Here is a 23,621-nt window from a genome sequence, read left to right as displayed (position 1 = left end):
TTATTGTGAATTCAGTACACAAAAGTGGTTCTCTTGATTCGTTAACAGCAATTTATAGATTAGTTTGTTTGTTTTGTTCTCTAACAACCCTGTAGAACAACCTGGCCAAACATTTACTCTAAAATGATAAGCATTGTTTCCTTCCACTCAAGAGTTATTATAAAAGACAGCAGTTTAAAACATTTGTTCTTTGCGTTGTGACCACGGATATATCCTGGTATGTTAACAGATATAAACTGACAAAATCTGCAACCTCTAGAATGGCAAAGACTGGCAGCATGGTAGATTATAAGATATTTTGACACAATTTCAGAGGAGAAGGTGTTTATTTCAAAAAGTTGATGGTATGGCATATTAACACTACAGCAGTATGGCCTTGAATAGCAAAGATTAGAAACAATGAGTACTACTAAAAAGAGAGTGGACACACTGGATAAACATTTTGGGTAACTTTACCACGATGCTGGATAATCTTCCGATGGGTTAATCTTCCCACCGCCCGCATTTGGATTTAATTGATTTGGATAGAATTAAACCGTGTACAAAAGATGCCAGTTTTACGCGCGTGATCTAGGCCGGTGGAGAGGTCACTGTATTTTCTGGCTCGGTTAACCTGACCTGGTCAATCTTCCCGGGCACCTTTTGCTCGGTTAAACTAACCACGCATCGTGGTAAAGTTACCTGTCAGGAATATTACCTGGGCTGTTACACTGGACTTTAAATGGGTAAGTTACCCACTGGCTCGGGATGGTTTAGTTCGAGTCCAGTGTGTACAGGGTTATGACACTTTATTACCGTCGAGAGCTATAAGAAACCAGCATCTTCAGTGACCTGGGCCAAATTTCATGGCTCTGCTTACCACAGAATTCTGCGCTTACAGAACCCTTGTACATTGTAGCACACAATTCTACATACATACATGCGGAAATCTGCGGTTAGCAGGCATGAAATTGGGCCCAGATACTGATGCCTCAGCACTAACTATAAACCTGCCGTAACTATTAATGTTGGACTGATTATGTTGTAATGCCTGATGGTGTATAAAATGCATGCTCAGTTAATTACTATAGACGATGGTGCAGCCCTCAGTAACAATAATATGCAGTTCTTATTTAGTGCTAAGTCACACCTGAGGGTGTGTCATTTTTATTTTTATACACTTCTACTTCGTTACTCGGCAGAGTTCATTCATTAGTAATAAACGCAGATGAGAAATAATAGTGAAAAGGCTTGAGATTCGAAACCCACAATGTGATGACTCAACCACCACAATTTGAATTCCGTGTGCTGAGATCACTCAGCCATGACACGCCCTGTAATTGCTTACAGGGTGCTGTGGTGCAATCGGCAGCCAAAAATGCCAGAAACACCTTTTTGAACATTGCACTGTTACACAGCCCTGATGATCGTGACAATGACACAATAAGAGATGGTCATGAAGAAAAGAAACTTGATTGTGACCACATCCATGCATTGTGCTTTTAAAAAAGGTTTTTGTAAAGTAGCTCACTGGGCTAATATAAACTCTGGCTTTTCCTTGCCCCTGCAAGTTTTAGTAACACAGATATTTAACATCTTTTGTCATAAATGTGTCTTTCTGATATGTTTATGTTAACCATCAAGACCAGTTTATTGGTCAAATGAACTTTCATTCACACACTCGAACACAAAATAACACATTGTAAAAACTGAAAAGGGAGAAATATGTGCATTTTAAACAAGTAGGTTGCTCAGTGTTTATTAGCCCACAGGGCAAGTTGAGAAGTTGTGTTTGTAAAACCTGTTGTGTACAATAGGTGCACGGGCACCAAGGCATTTTCACCTCGGGGCACCCTATGAAGAAATTTTGAATTTTTACTGGAGCGTTTCAAGGGGTACCAAGCCAATGACCAGGGGGCATGGAGGCAATTGCCTTTGTTGCCTCCATGAAGTATCAGGCCTGATAACATTTTTTACAAGACAATGTAGGGTTGAGCCTTGAAATCATCCACTTGTGGATTATTGACTCAAATACTGAATGTGATAATGAAGACGAAAGAAACTTTTCCCGGTACCAGCAGAAGACCTGCTCCGTAACAAAAACACATTTCCATCTCAATCTGATTCAAGATTCATTTTTTCGCTAAGAACACTAATCTTCAAGTTAATCAAATCTCCAGTGTGATACCTGAGAGGCTTATCTTGTTGGCGATCCAGCTAGATTGCAACCGGGAGCAAAGGTTGCCCGTGTCATAAATCTGGACCTTCTGGCGAAAGCTTTGTATAGATGCGATCACCATGACTGTTGACAACACCATAAAGTATCAAAGACCTTCTTAGTTTGCCCGAGATCTTATCTGTTTCTGAAGCAAGGATTAAAAGGGTGCAGATCGGGGAGGCAGTGGGAAACTCTCTGCCCCTGGCCTCGCTGCCCATCGTAATATAAAGTCCCTTTCCGCCGTATTTATGACCAGGTGAGGGCGCTCTCAATAATATTTGTATCATTTCTGAGGGTGTCGTGGTTCGTCCGCACAGTTTTATCACTGCTTTCCGTCACTTCTGTGCGCTGTAGTTTTTAGACTTCGCTTATGAGTTGGGTTATTATACGGCTTCTTTAAAAGTCTTATTGCCTGTTATGGATACAATGTCTCTGGAGGTAATGTGTTTCAGTATGTGTAACTGTTATGGGTATGAATTAATACACCCCCAGAAGTGATAACAATACTTTTTAGAGCGCCCTCACGCGGTCACAAATACGACGCCTTGAAATTTTGTAACTTACTTGGCCGAATGGAATTTTGAAAATGTTTCTGTATTATTCCTTGATCACTAAATTACCAGAGTTGTTGGATTTGTTTGAACTCCTGGAATAGCAGTCAGGGCTGTTCCATCACTGAGGAACCATTTTCAAAGTGGGCAAAGCAGAAGGTGCAGTTTCTAGATGTGTTTTTACATGTTACCTGTGTAAAAACTAAGCTATAGTTTCATAATCAGTACAGCCATTTTCTAAGTGGGCAGTTCAGTTAGTACAGCATGTTGGCTACGCTAGATCATAGGGCTAGCAGACCTGGAACTTCATCTGTGAGAGGGCAATGCCATTTTCAATTTACATTGGAAAATCTTACAGTCCAGTGAAAACTTTTAAAGGGGCACCAAGGCCAAAAACCAGGGGCAATAGTGGCCATGACGTCTATGGTCTCCATATAATCCCAGGCCTGTGCTAGATGTTTCCCTGTACAGTTTATGAGCCTCGTCTTAACCGATTAATTCCACAATCCTATTCCGATCTGAAGTTGACATTTAATCCACCATTGATTCCAGCCGACTCCACCTGTTGTATTTCCGCATACCAGATCCATTTGTTTGTCTCCTCATTCAATGCCTCCTTGAAGACCCACCATGTGGATCTAACATCCTCACAACTATGGTCTGTTTACCTAATCCCAATTATATTCCAGTCAAATGGTCAATCCAAACTAGGAACTCCTTTGTAGTGGAATCATGAAAGAACGAACAAAATGTAGCTATACCCCTTTACATTAATGACAGAGAAGAGGAAGCGATGGTAGTTTGCACATAACTCAAAGAGTTTGGTGTAGCTGTGATAATTTTAGCTCTTAGGCTCGTCCTTTAGACGCAATTTGCTGATTTTTGTGGTGCAGAATTCTTTATTTTTGTAGCAATCTTCAGTACACATTTCCTCTCAACAGTAACAATACAATATATACTCTGGTTTGTTGAACAGTTGTTTTGATAATAATAATAATAAGAAGAAGAACACTTGTAACGCGGTCTCTGTCAAGTTTTGACTCTTGGTCGCTGATCATTACAGAGCGCTGCCATATTGATATCACAAGGTGCGCAACCAATAGTTTTAACGATCAAAAATGTTTGCGCGAACAGTTGTTATCTGTTTGAGCTAGTGGAAAACACCCCAGCGTTATGATGGGCGTCACAACTAGTCTAATTCTACCTACATGGTGTATTCAAGGCAATGTTTGGTGTAAGTCAGAGAGTCTTAATTTGACTTAATTATTGAAATAAATGTAACATTTTGTTAATTTGGTGTGGTTTTTGGATTCAAACGGAACAGTCAAAGGCAGTGGACACTATAAAATCTTTCTTGACTACGAGTAATGGGGAGAGGTTGATAGTATAAAACTTTGTGAGAAACAGCTCCCTCTGAAATGACGTAGTTTTCGAGAAAGAAGTAATTTTCCGCGAATTTGATTTTGAGACCTCAGATTTAGAATTTGAGGTCTCGAAATCAAGCATCTGAAAGCACACAATTTCGTGTGACCATGGTGAGACAAGGGTGTTTTTTCTTTCATTAATATCTCGCAACTTTGACGACCGATTGAGCTCAAATTTTCACAGGTTTGTTTTATGCATAATGTTGAGATACACCAACTGTGCAGGCTAGTCTTTGACAATTACCAATAGTGTCCAGTGTCTTTAAAGAGATATTTTTCTAATCTTGTTTGTTAAAATGATGTAAAAGCTGAAATCATATTGTGTTTTTTTCTTCCGAGTTGCCCGGAACTTGCCTCTAAATTGCCATCTCTCTGAGACATGACCCAAACAAATAAAAATGAATTTATTTCTTTTAAAGTGATGCCCCGTTTTGACGGAGACTTTATCTTTTCTGCGCTTAGTGTGTTTGTGTGATAAGTAGCTTAGGGAGCCTCAGGGAATCCTCCATCAGGTGTTTGGCGTCATGATTAATCCGGTGGATTAATCGTGGATGATCTGGTGGATTAATCTCTGATGATCATGTCATCTTAATAGGAACAGGTGAAACCAGTGGAGGGGGAAACAGACTTGAGCGCTTTTCACACGACAACACTTTAACATGGGTCCCTTGCTTTATTTTAGCACGGTTGTTAAATTTATCAATTTTTTTGACTAAGATTTTACAAGAGACCTTGGACAGTATGCAAATTGTTGTTTGAGGGAAATTTTGTAAAATTGTATAACCATGCTCAAGTTTAGCAAGGGACCCTTGATAAAGGGCTCTCATGTGAAAGGGACTTTGGTTGAGACTTTTCTTGAAAGGTGAAAGTGTGCAGCTACAAAAAGCTTATTATAGCTTCACGGTAGGTTTAATTTGTACATGTTTGTGACACAAATACAATGTTGGAGGTATGAAATGTGGTTTAATCCTTTTCGAGACCATAGCGGCCACAAGCGGCTTGTACCGAAATGCCCCTAGCGGCCACTAATGGCCGATGGCCGCAAGGTTTGACCTACTTCCTTTATACCATAAAGAGGTCAAAGTAAAGGTCATGTCCAGATATGACACTTTCAAAATAATATTACTATTAGTGATCAAATTTCTAAACACAAAAACTAAATTGGATTGTCTTTTTTTCCCTTCTTTTCAGGGGTTTTGGCAAGCAAGGTTTCCAGTGTAGCAGTAAGTTTCGTTTTGTTTTTTGTTTTAAGTATAGTTTTAAAAATGTGAGTTTACTAAAAAAAATTAATCCCACCTTTTTGGAGAGATAGTTGTTTCTACATTCTTTTATTGATTTCTAATCAACTTGAGACAAATTAGTCAAGATAATTTCACAGGATGCCTATAACACATTTTTTTCCCGGGGTTTTTGCCGAAATATGACTTTGCCTTTAAATGTACAGTCTTGCCAAAGTGAGGCTTGAAGGTGAAAAATAAAACATGAAACATGACAAGATTACTACACTAAAATAACCCATGGCTCTCTGTCTTCCAGCATGGCTCTTGAAGCCGATGGAAACAGCCGCAGCCGCATTTTTACAATCCAGACAGGCTTAAATAATAATGTGCCATCTTTGTTTGGTATCCTGTGTAGCAGAATTTTCATTCGAGTGGCCTTGATTTGAAAGCAGTGGACACTATTGGTAACTACTCAAAATAATTATTAGCATAAAACCTTACCTCGTAACGAGTAATGGGGAGAGGTTGATAGTATAAAACATTAGGAGAAACGGCTCCCTCTGAAGTGACATAGTTTTCAAGAAAGAAGTAATTTTCCACAAATTTGATTTCGAGACCTCAGATTTAGAATTTGAGGTCCCGAAATCAAGTTTCTGAAAGCACACAACGTTGTGTGACAAGGTGTTTTTTCTTTCATTATTATCTTGCAACTTCGATGACCAATGGAGCTCAAATTTTCACAGTTTTTATTTGTATGCATATGTTTAGATACACCGAGTGAGAAGACTGGTCTATAACAATTACCAATAGTGTCCAGGTCTTTGATATCAATGGCCAGCCTACACCTGGTTGCTTCAATGTGGAAGGGAAAAAAACCCAATTAATACATCTATCTTGCCATTCTCAGTTTCACTAAACACATTATTAATATAATTATATATTTGGCCTATTTTTGTACAATACAAAAATGGAATATGACTTCTGGTTTAGAGAACACAAAGGGGCAAATGTTTGGATTGTTAAAATAGAGCAGAGTGTAGAGCAGGTGTATGAAGGTAGAATGGGAAGTTTAGAATACAGAAATTAGAAAAGGGGGGTGGGGCGGGGCAGCAGGTCCCAATTTCATAAAGCCTGTAAGCACAAAAATTTGCTTAGCATGAAATTTCTTCCTTAATAAAAACAGGATTACCAACCAAGTTTCCACGTAATTATTAGGATAAGCAAACATATGCAATATGCAACAAGTTAAAATTTGGTTGGTAATCTTTTTTTTTTTTTCATTTTCATGCTAAGCAAATTTTTGTGCTTACAGGCTTTATGAAATTGGGCCCTGAGGGGAAGGTTCATGTGAGAAAAAGATAAACCATTTGAAGTTGAGTAGGATTTGAAACTTTGCATGGTGGAATACGATATATATATAGAAAGGTTTTGAGGTAACACCATGTAATGATAATCTTAGTTGGGGTGGTTCTGCTCGTCTTCTGAAGAAGCGGGCCAGGATTTACAAAAGTGTACTCGATCATGGTGACCAGAATTAATAACAAGCCATTTTTAGATATGGCAGACACATGACACCATAAGGTTTGGGTAAATTTGTCTGTATGCACCCAATATTGTCCACCATACCTCAAAAAGGCTTTTATTAAGAGAGATGCAAAGTGGAGGGACCAGTTTTCTTTGACCACATCGTTGCTGTAAACACCATTTTCAAAAGTTTCACTACTCGATGTGCAATCTATAGTCAAGTCTGGCATCCTGAGGGTGCACGTATGCATTCCCCCCCCCTTCCCCGAAAAAAAAAATGGTTTCTAGTTTAGTTGTTGCAGTTATCTTTATTAAATAGCTCTTGACTTTGGTATGAAATCCTATTAAACAGTAAATATATGTAGCCTTGAAACCTATTTTATGATAGAACTGTACAGTATGCAACAAGCCAGTCGCCTTGGCATTGATGACACTGCACACAGGAGATAATGTGAATTGCTTTTCATGAACACTACATGTATGTATGGTATACAATGTAGTTGGTTTAATCCGTGCAGGCCAGCCCATGCATTGCTTACAAATATGTTGGCATAGAAACTATCAGGTTGGACAGATGTGTTGTCATGTAAACGGGGGCCCGTCTCCTTCATACACAACACAGAGCATGCATCAATTGCATATTTACTGGTCATCTTATCTGGCGTGTGCCCACATTGCGTATTGTAATCATGAATGCATAATCTGGTTTACTGCCAATACGTTGTGTGCCCCGTGCTGAGATTGTACATGTCAACCGTATGGTGTGTAGTTGGCCGTTTCGCCCCCAAACGAATGACCAATTATAGTGACAGATAAAATGTATGTTTTTTTAAACATGTTCCAAAGCAAAAATCAGGTTACTGGGCTTACAATTATGCGGTGGTGCTAATTTCATTTTTACTATTTAAATATATTATAAATAACCTGTGTGAATTGATGGTTAGAAAACGTGCTGGTATATGTAGAAGACGATATTATGTTAATTAAATACAGGGAACTATACTCTCATTGTGCATACTATATAAAATGCTTAAAAACTCTCAATGTTCTTGGGGTATTTTCTTGTTTTAATTTCACTTTTTGTGCCAGTCACTATTTTATGATCAATTTACATATATATACACATGGTGGACTACCGAGTTACATGTACATCCATGATAGTGTGGGTATTTTTAGGCAGAAACTGTATTATCTATTTTTTTAGACAAATAAACCATTTTTTCCTTTTTTTTCTCCCCCCTCTTGATTGGAGTTATACAACTCTGTTTATTTCACACTCAAAAATATCTCATCATTCACACAAAAAACACTCCCAAAACTTATTTACAAATTAAAGGAACGAAAGTAATTAATAAATACAAAGTTTAGGTTGCCTAGAGATTACAACATATACAATTATTTATTTATATACATATATATATATTATATATATTTTTTTTTTTGGGGGGGGGGGCCTTAAAAAAATATGTAGATACTGGAGAGAAGGGGTTTATCCGGAAACAAACACACATGTATGCATTCTACAAATGCCACCAGTGGCTGGAAAATAAATAAATAGCATAGAGCAATAGAAAAAAAAGGTGACAAATAATTTTGAATATATACTGATTTAATACAAGTTGTTTATTACTCAGCTCCGTAATCAAGTATTTTATTGATATCCAGTCTGACATTTTGTAAGCACCCCTCTTAATGTAGGTTTTTATCTCTCCTAATGGACAATATATAGTGCAATCCTCTGCCCAACACACAGTACGCCAGTGAGAAACAGTTAATTTGAGCATTGCGTAGTCAAGTCTTATTTTTATCAGACTGTAAAGGAGGATTGGCGGGGGGGTAGTTAGATCGGGTCTGTGACATCTTGACATCTTAGACAGAATGGCGGCACACATGAAAAAGGTTGCACCCACGTAGTTTACAAGTCACTGAACACTGCATGTTGCCCTGGATGTCAGTCAATTCCAAAGCCATGCTTGGATTATATCAGTTGAGAAAACTTCTTGTCATGTCAAAATTAAAGGTAGAATTTGTTGAGTTTTGTTTTTACGTTAAACTTACTGCTTAGTTGTTTAGGGTAAGCAGTTGTGTTCATTTTGGAAAAGGGAAAACTGCTTTAATTTTTTTTTATTTTAACAGATTATCAGCTCAATCTCTTTTTTTGAATCTCTGATGGATTCCATCAAAACTATCTTTATGCAGCTTTAAAAGTTATGCTCGAATTTGGGAGAAAATTCTACAATATTGTAATTTAGCATGTAGTTCACAATTTTGACTGGACCAACATTTTGTACAAAATATGCAAACTGTTTTCTTTTGAATCTACACTAGATTGATTTCATTTGTCATATGGGCAAGTATATTTCAATACTCAACCGACTTTAAGGTTATTTATTACACTAAATAAAACATTTGAGCATAATTTAGTTTTTGACAAAATGCTCAATGAAAGACTCAAGACCGCCGCACTTGGCCTGTTGTGGGTTTACTGGCCTGACGCTAAAATCACTGGCCTCAGGGCTGCAGTCAAGTGTAACTTCGAGCCCTGAAAGATGGTTCTATGCATGACTGGAAACACAGTAGGTGTGTATTACTGACAGTAAATATCCTTTCCAATTTTAGAAGCAGTAGATTGAATTTTTTTTTAGTGAGATTGCAATAAATGTCACATATGAATGACTCTTATGTACACAATTACGTAAGTAAAAGTGAGAAGCCTTGAAAGAGCCAATTTTAGAAAAAGAGTATGTTTAAGATACTGGTACTACAACGTCTCTGGATATTTTCAAAACATTGCTAAAAAAGAAAAACTGTTAAAAATTTCTTATGATTGACTTTCTGGGTTTTTTTTACCATTTATTTTTGCCAACATGTTTATATAAGTAACTTTTTTATTCAACATACTCTTATTTCTTTCTAAGCTGCGTAGTTTGTATCTGTCAATCTATCTATCTATCTATCTATCTATCTATCTATCTATCTATCTATCTATCTATCTATCTATCTATCTATCTATCTATCTATCTATCTATCTATCTATCTATCTATCTATCTATCTATCTATCTAATGAATTTGGTTAATCAACGCTGCTCCTGCTCGTCGATTGAGACTGAGAGTTGTCCTGGTCTGACATTTTCCCAATAACAACGATGGCAGGGTCCTACCTCACTTGTTCCGCTTCAGGGCTGTAATTCCACTGCCCCAAACACTGTCTGTCGAGTTTGCAAATCAGCCACATCGTTGCCCGGAAGGCTTGTCTTTACGAAACCTTGGTGTAGCGTTTGCATTTGGTATTGTTCCTTAAAGGGTAATTTATGCTCTATTATGCTAGCCCCCCTTGTCCTCAGGTTTTTGTTGAGGACCTTAACACCGCTGTTGAACAATTATGTTACGTCCGAGAGGCAAAGAGTCATCTACATCTGTTAAAATATTCAACAATATGTACTTTGTGCAGTTGTGTGTAGGTGTTAGCCTCATTAGGAACCTGCATATCCGGTGCCCTCAGCAAATGGCTATTTAAAAAGGTCATTTAATTATATTTTCTACTTCGTTCTTTATTAAGATTGCTAGTCCGCTACACACCTGACATGTATATATGCAAGACACCAAATGTTCATCTTCTGATTTAAAGATGTTGGCCATCCTCTAGATGAACCAACTGCATCAGGTTTCTTAAGTTTCTAGACACCCCCCCCCCCCCCCATTGCCCACTTTTTGGGGTTCTGGAATACTGATGTTGAACATGTTCCTTCTACCATGGTTAGGAATGATAAGTACAAAGTTCGGCTATGCCGTTCATCTTGTGAGATGGTCAGACAGTAGGAGGGTTAACTATAGACTGTAATGTACGTATATGTAAAGGCATTCACCCTGTGATATCGTAGTGCAGGCTGGCATAGTTTAAGTGTCTCTCATTCAAAAACGCAGTGTATGATATAAATGGTCTGACAGTAGGAGGGTTGACTGTGTACTGTAGATGCATTTTTGATATCACACTACAGGCTAGTTTATAAGTCTACTGTCATTCAAACCCAAAGTAGATGATATTGAATGGTCAGACAGTTGTAGCTGTAGCTCTAGCCATTGCTGTATTCCTATAGCTTGCCATAGTCATAATGGTAGCACTAGCCACAGTCGAAGCCTTCATAGTGCTCAGTAGTAAACTGTGACCAAGAATGAGATGAACGTTTCTAGCTAACATTTCATGTGCGATGAGTGCATGATACATGTACCTTCACAGGGATGCAAAATAGATGGTCTGAAGCCCCCCCCCCCCTCGGCTGTTTGAGGTTCTCAGAAAGACCGTCTTGGAAGGAGCATAAATTATTGATCGAGATTGGTTCATTTGGAGTGTATTTTGGGGTATGGAGGTATATGAAGAAAATAGAATTAGCTGTTGCAAACTGCTTACCAACCAAAGGGACCTGTAGTATAAATGCAAAAAAAAAGGTAATGGCCTGACGTTCGGACACTTATAGAGTCTTTCTCGAGAGCTTAAAAGAAAAGAGGTTTTAATGAGAGCGCAAAAGGCATATTCCACGCATGGTAATTTTTCACAGTCTGAATATTTACACCAACCAATCAAGTAACTGTCTTTTTAAAAATGTACACAGGAACCTTTCCGGTCGAAGTGATAATTCTAGTCCGTGTTAAGTAATTTAGGCACCCTAAATATGTAGGTTTTATTTCCACACACTTTTTAAGGGGAACTTGACATTCATCTAAAGGTAGGGTCATTGTTTTCGGCAACATAATGCCAATTTATGGGCAAAATTCTACAGAAAAGTACAATAAAAGTCACAAGGAAAAGTTTCTGCTGAATACAGTCTCTACTTGCTGAGAAAACGGGAAAAAAACCTGTCATGGTATTTTAATAATCCACGTTGAGGGAGTATCAACTAGGCCCAGGAAGCGACTAGTGAAATTTACTACTCGACTAGTCACACCTTACTCCTAATCATTAGCTGTGCCGTGTCTCAGATCAATGAAGAGTGGACAATCTGTGCTGGGCGGCACGATGTCTTTTGCTCAGAGTACTGGGCAAAAATTGTGGGTCCTGGGCAGGCCCGCCCAGCACCGCCCACCTTGGCTATAACACTTGTTGTATCAAAAAAATTCTTATGTCACAGGTTTTTAAGGACTAATTTTGTTGCATCTGTTTTGTTTTTGGTTTAACTGTGCCTTGAACACCTAGAAGGGTGGATATGTGCACATCACAAGTTTTTATTATTATTTTATTATTATTAACACTGTAGACAGCACTCAGCCTGGACTCCCTGAGTCAACATGTTGGATGAAGCCTGTTGTATCATTGCTGTGTATAATCTCAGGCATTATGACAACACTGGCTGGATATTGGCGAGAGGCTTCGTAAATTACCACACAAGAGGATCAATGATCACAGGCAGCGTGTATCAGTAACAATAACATTGTTTCTGAAATAGAAACTTTGATTGGCTATAATTTTCCCGCTTCTTTGTGGATCCTTCCCTAATCTTTTTCCCTTCTCTTTATCTATAAATGGATTATGTATTTGTTTGTACTTGTTTTATGCCTCTGAAGAAGGTCCGGTTTGGATCGAAAGCTAAGGCCATCTACCCTACTCAATATAGTTATAATAATAATAGTAATAATCTGGCTATGCGGAAATGATAACTGGAAACTGAGATGGGGGATGGAGATGTAGACAGTATGGCGTGTCATGGCCAAGCGGTTAAGAGCACCAGATTCAAGCTCTGGTGGTTGATCAGCAGAGTGTGGGTTCAAATCCTGGTCGTGACACTTGCTACATAAAATTTGGGAGGTAGTGCTTTCTGCTCTATCGGCCAGGCTTCAGATTGATCATACCCAAGCCTACATCCGTATGGACTGTAAAAGGGGTAACTGTTTCAGCCCTAGGAGTAGGTGGCAACGTCCTCTGGCAAAAAAAGATAATTGTGGCCCACACCTTGTAGTGGCCTTCAGGCCTTGTGTGTCTGGCAACTGCATAAAAATAAAAGCAAATAAAAAGTGTACTAATAACCGCACGCTGCTGAGGACACTTCTGTGTGTGTTATAGACAACAAATCCATATGTTGCAGTTGAAGTAGTCCTAAAAGGAGTTTGGGTGTCCTTCAAATAACTGTGCAGAATTATCATAGACCTATCTGCATGCCCATACTTTAGTAGTTGATATAGACCTGATGCACATGATGTCATATCAGTAAAGCGCCCTCACCTAGAGGTCGTTCATTGGCCAAACCTGTGCGCTGCGTGTACAAATCTGTGCGTTTTTATTGTTTAGTAATCGTTTTACCTCTAAGTAGGTGGTTGGATGACGTCAATGCATATACGGTCTATTAGTAGTTGGATGTTGTGATTTTGGGTGGGTGGGGGGAGGTTGTCAGCGCTGACAGTGAACGGATTTTTTGTATTAAATTTGAGATCTTCTTTGGATGTAGCAACAGCGAGTGAAGCATCGTCTGAAGCTTCATCACTTTAAAGGCACCGGACACTATTGGTTAATACTCAAAATTGTTTTTAGCATAAAAACTTACTCGGTAACAAGCAATGGGGAGCTGTTGATAGTATGAAACATTTTGAGAAACGGCTCCCTCTGAAGTAGCGTAGTTTTTGAGAAAAAGGTAAATTCTCACTCTACCTTCCACACAAGTACCATAATTCTTTTCGGAATTGGGAAGTCTCCTCAATTCCGTAATTTGTATCACTCAAATTTATAAAAGACTTCAGGCCTCAGAAGCCTTTTACAATGTATCTAAAAAAAGCACACACATTTTGTGCAACAAGAGTGTTTTTTCTTTCATTATTCTCTTGCAACTTTGATGACCAATTGAGTCCAAGTTTTCACAGGTTTTCTTTTTTTAAATGCATATATATTGGGATACACCAAGTGAGAATACTAGTCTCTGACAATTACCAAATCTGTCCAGTGCCTTTAACTTTGCATCTCCGACAGTGCCCTACTCTCTCTCCCTCTCTCTCTCTCTGGCTGTCAGCAGAGGGAAGAAGTCTGCCTTGTTAAAAAGAACGACTTCCTTCAAATCTGATTAATTGCACTTGCGTTTCTGAAGTGAACCGATGCAAGGTGTCATGCCACCTTTTTAGAGATGCAACTCATGCAGAATGGACCTTGGCAAAGAAAACAACACATTTGAAAGACGTGACTTGCTTTTAGTGACTGAGCCTATAGTACATCTTTCTCTATGGGGCGTATACATTGAGGGATGGGTTTGAGAACAGTCTTTAAGTTACTTTCTTTGTAAATGTATTTTACCTAAACTAGGTTGACCTTCAACCAGCCCTCCCTTGACCAACTGAGCTATGTAGCCCTGTGTTGACAGTTTCCTTATTTTGTCAATGGATTTGTTCAGGTGCTAGTCAGATGCCATTCAACCTGTAAACTGTTGTACAGCCAGGGATCACACCCAAGTTTATGATACGACTAGACTTTTATGTCCAATCCACAGGACCAAGCAATGATGGTTAAGTTCCTAAACTGGGAATGTATGACAATGGAGGATTTAAGATAACAGGATTCCCGGTTGGGTGAGGGTTCCTGGTTGGGTGAGGGTCCCCATGTACAAAAGCAATGAGAGCTGTTGCCAAAAAGTACAAACACAAGCAGACAATAGGAGGTACCAAATTGTAGTTGAATGCCCAGTTGTGAATACCAACTTGTATAGTGTTTGTGTGAGACATTCATTTTGAAAAGCTAACTGACCAATTTAAGGCTTATCTATTCTCTTCTGAACAGGGACTTTTTGAATTCAGGCTTAAGTCACCCAAAATTACAGCTCTCAAACTCTTTAATGGTGACCCATTATACCACAAACCGTCCGTGTTAAAGGGACACGTTGCCTTGGATCGGGCGAGTTAGTCTATGAAAAGTGTTTGAAACCTTTTGTTAATATGAAATGCACGGTTGGAAAGATGTTTTAAAAGTAGAGTATAATAATCCACACAAAAACGCCTCGAAGTTGCATGGTTTTCTGTTTATTTTGCGAACTGAGGTCGGCCATTTAGTGGATTCAAAATTTGGACTCCACAAAATGGCGTGCCATGTACGTTCAGGATGTATAGTTCAGGATAAAATTGCATGAAACGTGCAATTTCGAGGCATTTTTGTGTGGATTATTATATTCTACTTTTATTTTAAAACATCTTTCTGACCATTTCATACCAAACGGTTTTCAAAGGCTTTTTCGTAGACTAAGGCAACATGTCCCTTTAAGGGCCATACTCAGTTAAGGAGCACTACCTCCTTTCCAACTCGCCCCCTTCATGAGGCGGCGCGAATTTCACTCAATGAAGTGACTCAATTAAGAAAAATGGGAAAAGCTAGGCATATGCTGCGGTGAATAATGGCTTTGGAATCACAAAGTTACAGTCAGACTTGCCCGTACATGTTCTGGGATACTGGAAGAAGTAGTTAAAGGGACACGTTATCTTGGATCGGACGAGTTGGCAGTATAAAAAGCATTTTGTAACCGTTTGCGAACAAACACAGTCGGCCATTTATGGGGGTAAAAAATTTGACTCCCATAAATGGCCAACTGTGTTAGTCGACGAGGTAAAAGGAAAACTAAGCAGTTTCGAGGCATTTTTTTGTGGATCATGGTATAAAACATCTTTCCAACCATGCATTTTAAAGCAAACGGTTACAAACGCTTTTCAAAGACCAACTCGACTGGTCCCAGGCAATGTGTTCCTTTAATCAAAGTATGTGTATCCATTGCGTGCCTGTAACTATCCCAGAGTGAAAACTGAGTGCAATACCCAACAGATGTGGACATAGACAGGTATAGATGAGGATTAAAGGTATCAAGGATGAACAATATTGGTGACAGTGTCACTTGGTGTACTTGTGATCAGGAAATAGTGACAAAACAGATACTGGTGGATTTTTAGGGGATAGGGTTAGGATGCTAGTTTTCATTCTGAGACCTCACTGGGTTTATTTTATTTAGAGCCAACTCTCCCACAAAAAGAGATTTACACATTTTTCTACCTGCAAGTTTGCTATTTCATTTCTCACTTAAATATTTGAATTGAAGCATCTGAAAGCACAAAACTTGTGCGACAAGGGTGTTTTTTCTTATATTATTCTCTCGCAACTTCGAGGGCCAATTGAGTTCAAATTTTCACAGGTTTGTTATTTTATGCATATGTTGAGAAACCCACCAAAAAAGAAAACTCAGGTCTTTGACAATTACCAAAGGTGTCCAGTGGCTTTAAGCAAAAATACTGCTAAAAAATTTGATGCTTAGCAGAATTGAGCAGGATACCAGTCGCAAATTAAACTTTTGGCATTGTGTTTTGGCTGGTAACCCTGTTCTGGTAATCATAATTGTGTTGCGCTTAGCTACTTTCTGTGCTTTAATGTAGCTCCATGAAATTGGGCCCTGGTGTCTAATTGTACTACGGTGCATTACATTTCCTGCAATAACAATGGATGTTATTTTTAGCACCCCTATCAAATTAGAATTTCTTTGGATTGCTGGCATAATTTCGTGAATATAACAGTGTGGATCTCCTGCTAAAGTTTGTGTTTTATTTTGTTCATTTCATTATTTTTTTTATAAGTTACTTCTCTTATATGGCCCTACTTAAAGGGACGGTACACTGTTGGTAATTGTCAAAGACCAGTGTTCTCACTTAATGTATCTCAACATAGACATAACAAAACAAATTGTAATTCTTAATGTTTTTTTGTAATTTTTAAACATTTCTATTTTTATGAATCTCTGTATTTTAAACTCAATTCAGCTTGTAGCTGCGATGTTTGAATGTGTTTTAATAAACCAATAATAATAATAAAATAACAAACATGTGAAAATTGACACCACCTGTAACTACAAGCGTACCATGACTATCCATTCCAAATTATGAAGTTTTGTAATTTCGTAAATAATGTTCTGTTAATTTTCCTTTTTGTTATCAACTCTCAATATGTATTTATGGCTGCATAGCAAACAATTTTTTCAAAACAGTTTAATTACAAACAATCATTGTTTTGTGTTATTTTTGCTGTATGCACTATACCTTTCACCGTACCTTCATTTCAATAATCAATATTGTCATTGTTATAAACTAAAACCTATTAATTTACATTATAAAGGGTCCAGGCTCTGTATAAGCCTGGGCTTTTTCCTGGTGCCCTCCTCTTATCACTCGTTGTTCTTATTTCTTGTATGTTTCATGTTTATTTATATTGATATCTAAAACAAAAAGTCGCATCCCCTTAAGGTGATCCCCTAGCTGCCGCTTCCCAGGTTGTATCGTAATTTGGGTGTGATCCCTGGCTACACGGCAGTTAACGGTTGTATGGCTTCTGACTGGCACCCTCGAACAAAGATATTGACAAAATAGGGACACCGCCAATATAGGGCTAGATAGCTCAGTTGGTAGAGCGCCGGCACGTTAATCCGGAGGTCGTTGGTTCGAATCCCACTCTAGTCAATTCTTTGTTCAACCCCCAAAATCATGTTTATTTATTGTGATATTTGGAAAATAAAAAACAAACAAACAAACAAAATTTGAACTCAATTGGTCATGGGAGTTGGGAGAAAATGATGAAAGAAAAACACCCTTGTTGGACAAATTTGTGTGCTTTCAGATAGGAATAAAAGACTTCTAGCTAGAAGTCTTTTATTATTTTAGTGAGAAAACACCTCTTTCTCAAAGACTACGTTATTTAGAGGGAGTCCTTTTCCACAATGTTTTATTCTATCATCAGCTCTCCAATGCTAGTTACCAAGTCAGTTTTGAAGTTAATATTTGTTTTGAGTAACTACCAAACGTGTACCTTCCCTTTAAGGGCTTTCCCTAAACTCAAGTTTGCATATCAGGCCAGTACATGTAGGTCAGCCCTAGTACTTGATCAAATATTCCTACTTTTTTCTACAAGGAACAAATATCATGGTTGTAAATCACTAGCTCCCTCGGGCATTTTGCTCCCAATAAACAAGGCTAACAACTACCAATTAGATTGAAGAAAACTTAAGAGAAATAAAATCTCACATAAGCCAAAAATAAACTCACATACATTTATTTGTGACCATTTTGATTGTGCGCATGGATGAATACAACCTTTGGTGAGGCATGGATTGGAAAACTTCATGGTTGAATTATTTTGAAACCACGGCTCTAGATGCAATGGCATTGATCAATGTTAATAAAACAATATATAAATTTAGTTACTTCTGCTAGGATTGGAATGTCACTTCTGGATTTAAATTGTAAATATTAATTACAAGTCTCCCGACATGACTATAGAGCAGGCTAGTCAAAATTATGAGACCAAATTATAACTGACTCCATGGCGTGACGTTAATAATGAGAAGTCCCCTCAATCCACAGGGTGAAAGTAGTAGTCCTGACTGATTTTCCTACCACAAGCAGGACAGTTCTTTTTAGAACTTCTTTGTTTCGATTTGTTGAGACCAAATTATAACTGACTCCATGGCGTGACGTTAATAATGAGAAGTCCCCTCAATCCACAGGGTGAAAGTAGTAGTCCTGACTGATTTTCCTACCACAAGCAGGACAGTTCTTTTTAGAACTTCTTTGTTTCGATTTCTTTTCCTCTCCAGCGCCTCGGATTAGTTTTCTAGAAAGATGGCGCTATATAAATGCTTGTTATTATTATTATTATTATTATTAACTACGTATAGTTTCCCAAATTCCAGAATCTACTCCGCGACAGTTTGGGGGTGAAACCATGTGTAGTGTATGTATTACTTGCTGGGAAGATTATGTTCTTTTGAGAACTTGTCTGGCAATTCTACTGTACATTGATAACTCACCATGCAATGCCTCAAAAATCACAATCTTTTTTTCATTGTGATATTAAGAATTTAAGAACTGAAAGCTAGCTAGTAAGCCAACTGGGCTCAAAATTTCAATCAAAATCAGACCATATTAGGATTATAGGCTTCATGAGTAATTTCTGCTGGCATTGATTTGCCAATGCAATAAATGCTAAAGAATGCAAGGCCTACAAAAGCAATCAGTTAACCCAGTATCATTGCAAATGGACATGAATACCAAATGAAAAATAGTCTTTAGTCCGGTTCATACTTGCTGTGAATGCGAATGCGGTACAAATGGTTGACGTCACATATTCGCAGCGCATAACTCACGTCGGTTAACTTGTGCTCAATTCCTGCAAAATATTCGCTGCAAAATCACCCATGTGTCGTTAAAATTTTGTATAGATCCGCATTTGCAGGAAGTATTTACCAGGCTTAAGCTGTTGCAAACTGCTTAGTGCCCCCAAAACAGTATACATTTAGTAGCCTGATTTTTTCAAACCCTAGCAGAGTATCTCTGGAAGGCTAAAATGACAACACTGCGAACATAAACAGGTATTAGTGTAACAAACGCCATCATGTGGAAATAGATTGATAGGCAAAATAGCACAGTGGTCTTTGACAATACTAGGCCCAATTTCAAGTCTCTGCTTACCGCCGAATTCTGCGCTTACGATCACGATTCCCCGCTTACTTGCTAGCGTCGAATACCTGCACTAGCCTTGTAGAAAGCGTAGAATGCCTAGTAACGTGGAGTACGCATGCGCAGACGCCAAAATTCGCCTCTAACCCGTGAAATAGGCTTGCCGTAAGCACAGAATTCCCTGCTTCCGTAGAGCGCCGATTCTGTGCTTACGGTAAGCAGAGCCATGAAATTGGGCCCTGGGGCCAATTTCATAGAGCTGCTTAAGCAAAAAATTTGCTTAAGCACGAAAATAGCTCGCTTATTTTACACATGTTACTGGCCAAAATTTCATGCCATATACATTGCTTATGACTAGTATTAAGCTGTTGTTTACTTAGCATTACAATTGAGTGGAGTCTTGGCTGGTAATCTGATTTCACTAAGCAATGAAATTTTTGCTTAAGCACAAATTTTTGCTTAAGCAGCTCTATGAAATTGGGCCCTGGTCTTTGACAATCCAAGTGTGTCCAATGCCTTCAAGTATTAAACACCAACAAGTATTAAACATATGGACAGTGCATACATGCGAAAGACCACTTTCACATGCTATTCATGGTTGCCTGTACAACGGTGTGTTGTGCTGAGCCAAGCGTGTGAGTACATTGCCTCAATTTGCTTGGCTGACATTTTTTATTTTGGTCAATTCAAAAATTTTTATTCAAGGTGTTGAAGCGTAAGAGTTTAGCATGCAGCTTTATTATTGTTGTGGTGTGCATGAAAGGTATATGTGGGTTAATACTATCGATAAGGACCCAGAATGCATTGCATGAATGCTTCGATGACATCTCGGTTCATGTGAGGCCTTCCTTTTGTTTATCCATCAGATAATTTGTGTTGAGGAACTAAGCTTTTAAAATCAATCCTCTATTTTTTTTTTATTATTTTTTTTTAATTATTTTTTTGATTTTATTTTTCAAGGAACCAAGCTGTTAAAAAACAATCAGTTATTTTATTTGTTTATTTATTTTAACGCGAAATAGGCCCAACCTTCCTGCAGGACACACAGAAACTATAGGGAGCCGCTTCTCGCAATGTTTTATACTATCAACAGCTCTCCATTCAATTAAATAATACGTTTATTCCATACTCTTGTTGGAGAAAAAGAACAATTGTGAGAATTAAATAACAAATAGAAATGTAACAAAATCAAAAGCGCATAAAATTGAAAAAAAAATCTAATTTTAAAGCAAATAATAAACAGATAACTAGGAATTAACTATGTACAAGAGAGGAGCGAGAGCATGAGGCTGTTAGAGTAAGCTGAGGCTTGTAGACAGACAGACAAACAAACAAACAAACAAACAAACAAACAAACAAACAAACAAACAAACAAACAAACAAACAAACAAACAAACAAACAAACAAACAAACGGGGAAGAAGAATCAAGGACAAGACAAAGAAACAATGACATTACAAAATGCTGACGACAAAATACAGAGAACATAAAACCAGGCTAACTAAAGACGACAAAAGTAAATAGATAAGTAGAGAAAAAGCTATGTTACATAGTGAGAGAGAAGGTAATTATCAAAGACCAGTCTTCTCACTTGGTGTAGGCCCTATCTCATTATATGCATAAAATAACAAACCTGTGAAAATTTGAGCTCAATCAGTCGTCGAAGTTGTGAGATAACAATGAAAGAAAAAACACCCTTGTCACACGAAGTTGTGTGCATTCAAATGCTTGATCTCGAGACCTCAAGTTCTAAATCTATATCACAGAAACAGCAAATGGTAGTCGAGCCTGTGTAAATTGTTCTCCCATTCCTAGTGAAATGAGATTGGAAATATGAGAACGGGGTACTCTTCCCAATGGTATACAGTTTGTTGGGATGTTTTTATCTGCAAGGCAGTAAATCATTAATGTTTATTGTAATGCAGTCACCAACGCTACATGGGCTTTTAACGATCTCAGAAAAAAATCCTTGCCATTTGTATTAAAAAAATGTGTCCCGTGGCCGTTAAAAAAAAGAGGGGAAAAAAGGCCTTCCTCCTTTCTTTTTTTAAAAAGGGAGGACGCTTAACATTTTTTAAAATTTGGCCTTTGAGATAGGGCCTACACCAAGTGAGAAGAACAATGTTTATGTATTTTTACCAGTCAGATAGATATGGGTTTAAAGGCAGTGGACACTCTTGGTAATTACTCAAAATAATTATTAGCATAAAACATTTATTGGTTACGAATAATGGGGAGAGGTTGATGGTATAAAACACGGTGAGAAACGGCTCCCTCTGGAGTGCCATAGTTTTCGAGAAAGACGTAATTTTCCACGAATTTGATTTCGAGACCTCAGATTTAGAACTTGAGGTCTCGAAATCAACCATATGAACGCACACAACTTCATGTGACAAGGGTGGGTTTTTTCTTTCATTATTATCTCACAAGTTCGATGACCGATTGAGCTCAAATTTTCACAGGTTGTTATTTTATGCATATGTTGAGATTCACCAACTGTGAAGGCTAGTCTTTGACAATTACCAATAGTGTCCACTGCCTTTAAGATCTGCCATGTGTTCATGTACACATATACTGAGTTACAGGTTTGCATGATATCTACGCCTGGGTTTATTAGGCCGTGTCCAAATTACGGCTATAGCTACGGCTATGGCTTATCCCAGCATCATCATGTAGTAAAGTATAGGATGTCCTTAGCAACACACCTAGCAACAATCATTTTGATACCTGTAGCCACTTGTTCAGCAGTTATTTTCTTATAACTATGCGAATATAGACTGTGCAAGTCTCGCGCGCCCCGGAGCGAGAAAACACGACAACTGAAGAACTTTATTTTTTTATGAATCAAATCTTTGCTTTAATTTATTCTTAATGCCGAATCTTAACAACAAAAATGCCCTATAGAGCTTGTTTAAATTAGTTTTAGCTTTTGAAACAAATACACAATTATCGGCTAAAGTCTATGTATGGACAAAAGTAAAACTCTGGGACAAGGATGTTTGTTTGATCTTAAATTTTTTGAAATCCCTTTTGTAAATCTACGCCCGAATGTAAAACTACTCAAAGCTGGTTTATACGCGGACGCACGATGGTCGCAAGGGCGTTAGATGAACGCGTGACGCAGTTTAAAGAGGAAGCCGACGCCTAAACGACCAATGAAAAGGCGTTTCACCCTGCGCGACCAAAACAAGCGTCTGCGTAAGTTTCGTGATCGGAGATGGGCACAAATTCTTAGTTTTTTAAAAGTAACCTGACCTGAGGTCAAGTTTAAATATCGGTTTTTCTTTGTTATTTTGTTGACTTTATTTTTACTTTTATATATTTTGTTAATTAGTATTACATTTTTAACAACATATGTCATTTTTATGGTCATAAACTACATTAGACTAAAGTAATGGACGAAACAAAATCTCCCCAACGTAAAACTCCATAAGGTTGGGACCACAATGGTCCCGGAAGTTCAAATCTGCGCGAGACTTGCACAGTCTATTATGACACATAACATAAAATTTCCTGTTTGACCAATGCAGTTCAGGGAACAATTTGTCCAGCAGTTTTGCACAGCAATATTTTTAGACTGAACTTATTTTGTGCACTCTGAATGCTAACATTGACTTAAGTAGCAAATTGGTGAATTTTTTTAAGTAGCATTTGGATGTGTAGCATTTTGCTGTGCTACAAGAAGGAAAGCATTCACTACAGTACCTCGGTTGCCGGGGAAGGCCCCGGAAGGTATTGTAATACAAGGTCAATCCAACGAAGGTTACAATGGTCCATAGAAAATTAATCATTGGAAAAATCCTCTTTTCAGAATGGTTGTTGCATAAACCTTGGATACACTGCATCACTCAATGGGGGGATTTCAGCCCTTACACACAGACAATGAATATAATGTGAATCACCATGCAGTTGAGATAATAGCTTGAGTTAAAGGAGGTTCCTCATGTGGTTTTTATCAACAAAATGCTGATTTATTGTCAAAACAGGGTTTATATTTTTAATTTTGGTTTTTACCCATACACCGATGTGTGTTAGCACTGTATACTCAGTACTTTCCCGAGTCCTGTGAAAAAAAATCACAGGCTTGTTACTCGGGTGAGACTCGAATCCAGGACCCTTGCAATTCTAGAGCAGTGTCCTACCAACTAGACCACCGAGGTTGCCCGGTAGCTGGAGGCAGTTTGAATTCTATGCTCTAGAATTGCAAGGGTCGTGGGTTTGAATCTCACCGAGTAACATGCCGATATTTTTTCAC

At 38.2% G+C, this 23,621-nt stretch overlaps 1 protein-coding gene across 2 annotated transcripts in view; it reads left to right on the top strand.

The window, feature by feature from the left end:
- The window catches only part of LOC139944205 (protein kinase C-like), a 157,036-nt gene that overhangs the window by 5,834 nt on the left and 127,581 nt on the right, over positions 1-23,621 (top strand). For both annotated transcript variants that reach the window (XM_071941172.1, XM_071941174.1), the window contains exon 2: positions 5,364-5,395. In XM_071941172.1, the coding sequence (XP_071797273.1) occupies positions 5,364-5,395 (32 nt within the window). The remainder of the gene's footprint in view (positions 1-5,363; positions 5,396-23,621) is intronic.

This window comes from Asterias amurensis, chromosome 11, assembly GCF_032118995.1.
Source record: "Asterias amurensis chromosome 11, ASM3211899v1".
NCBI lineage: Eukaryota > Metazoa > Echinodermata > Asteroidea > Forcipulatida > Asteriidae > Asterias > Asterias amurensis.
This window is presented reverse-complemented; position numbering and strand designations above follow the sequence as displayed.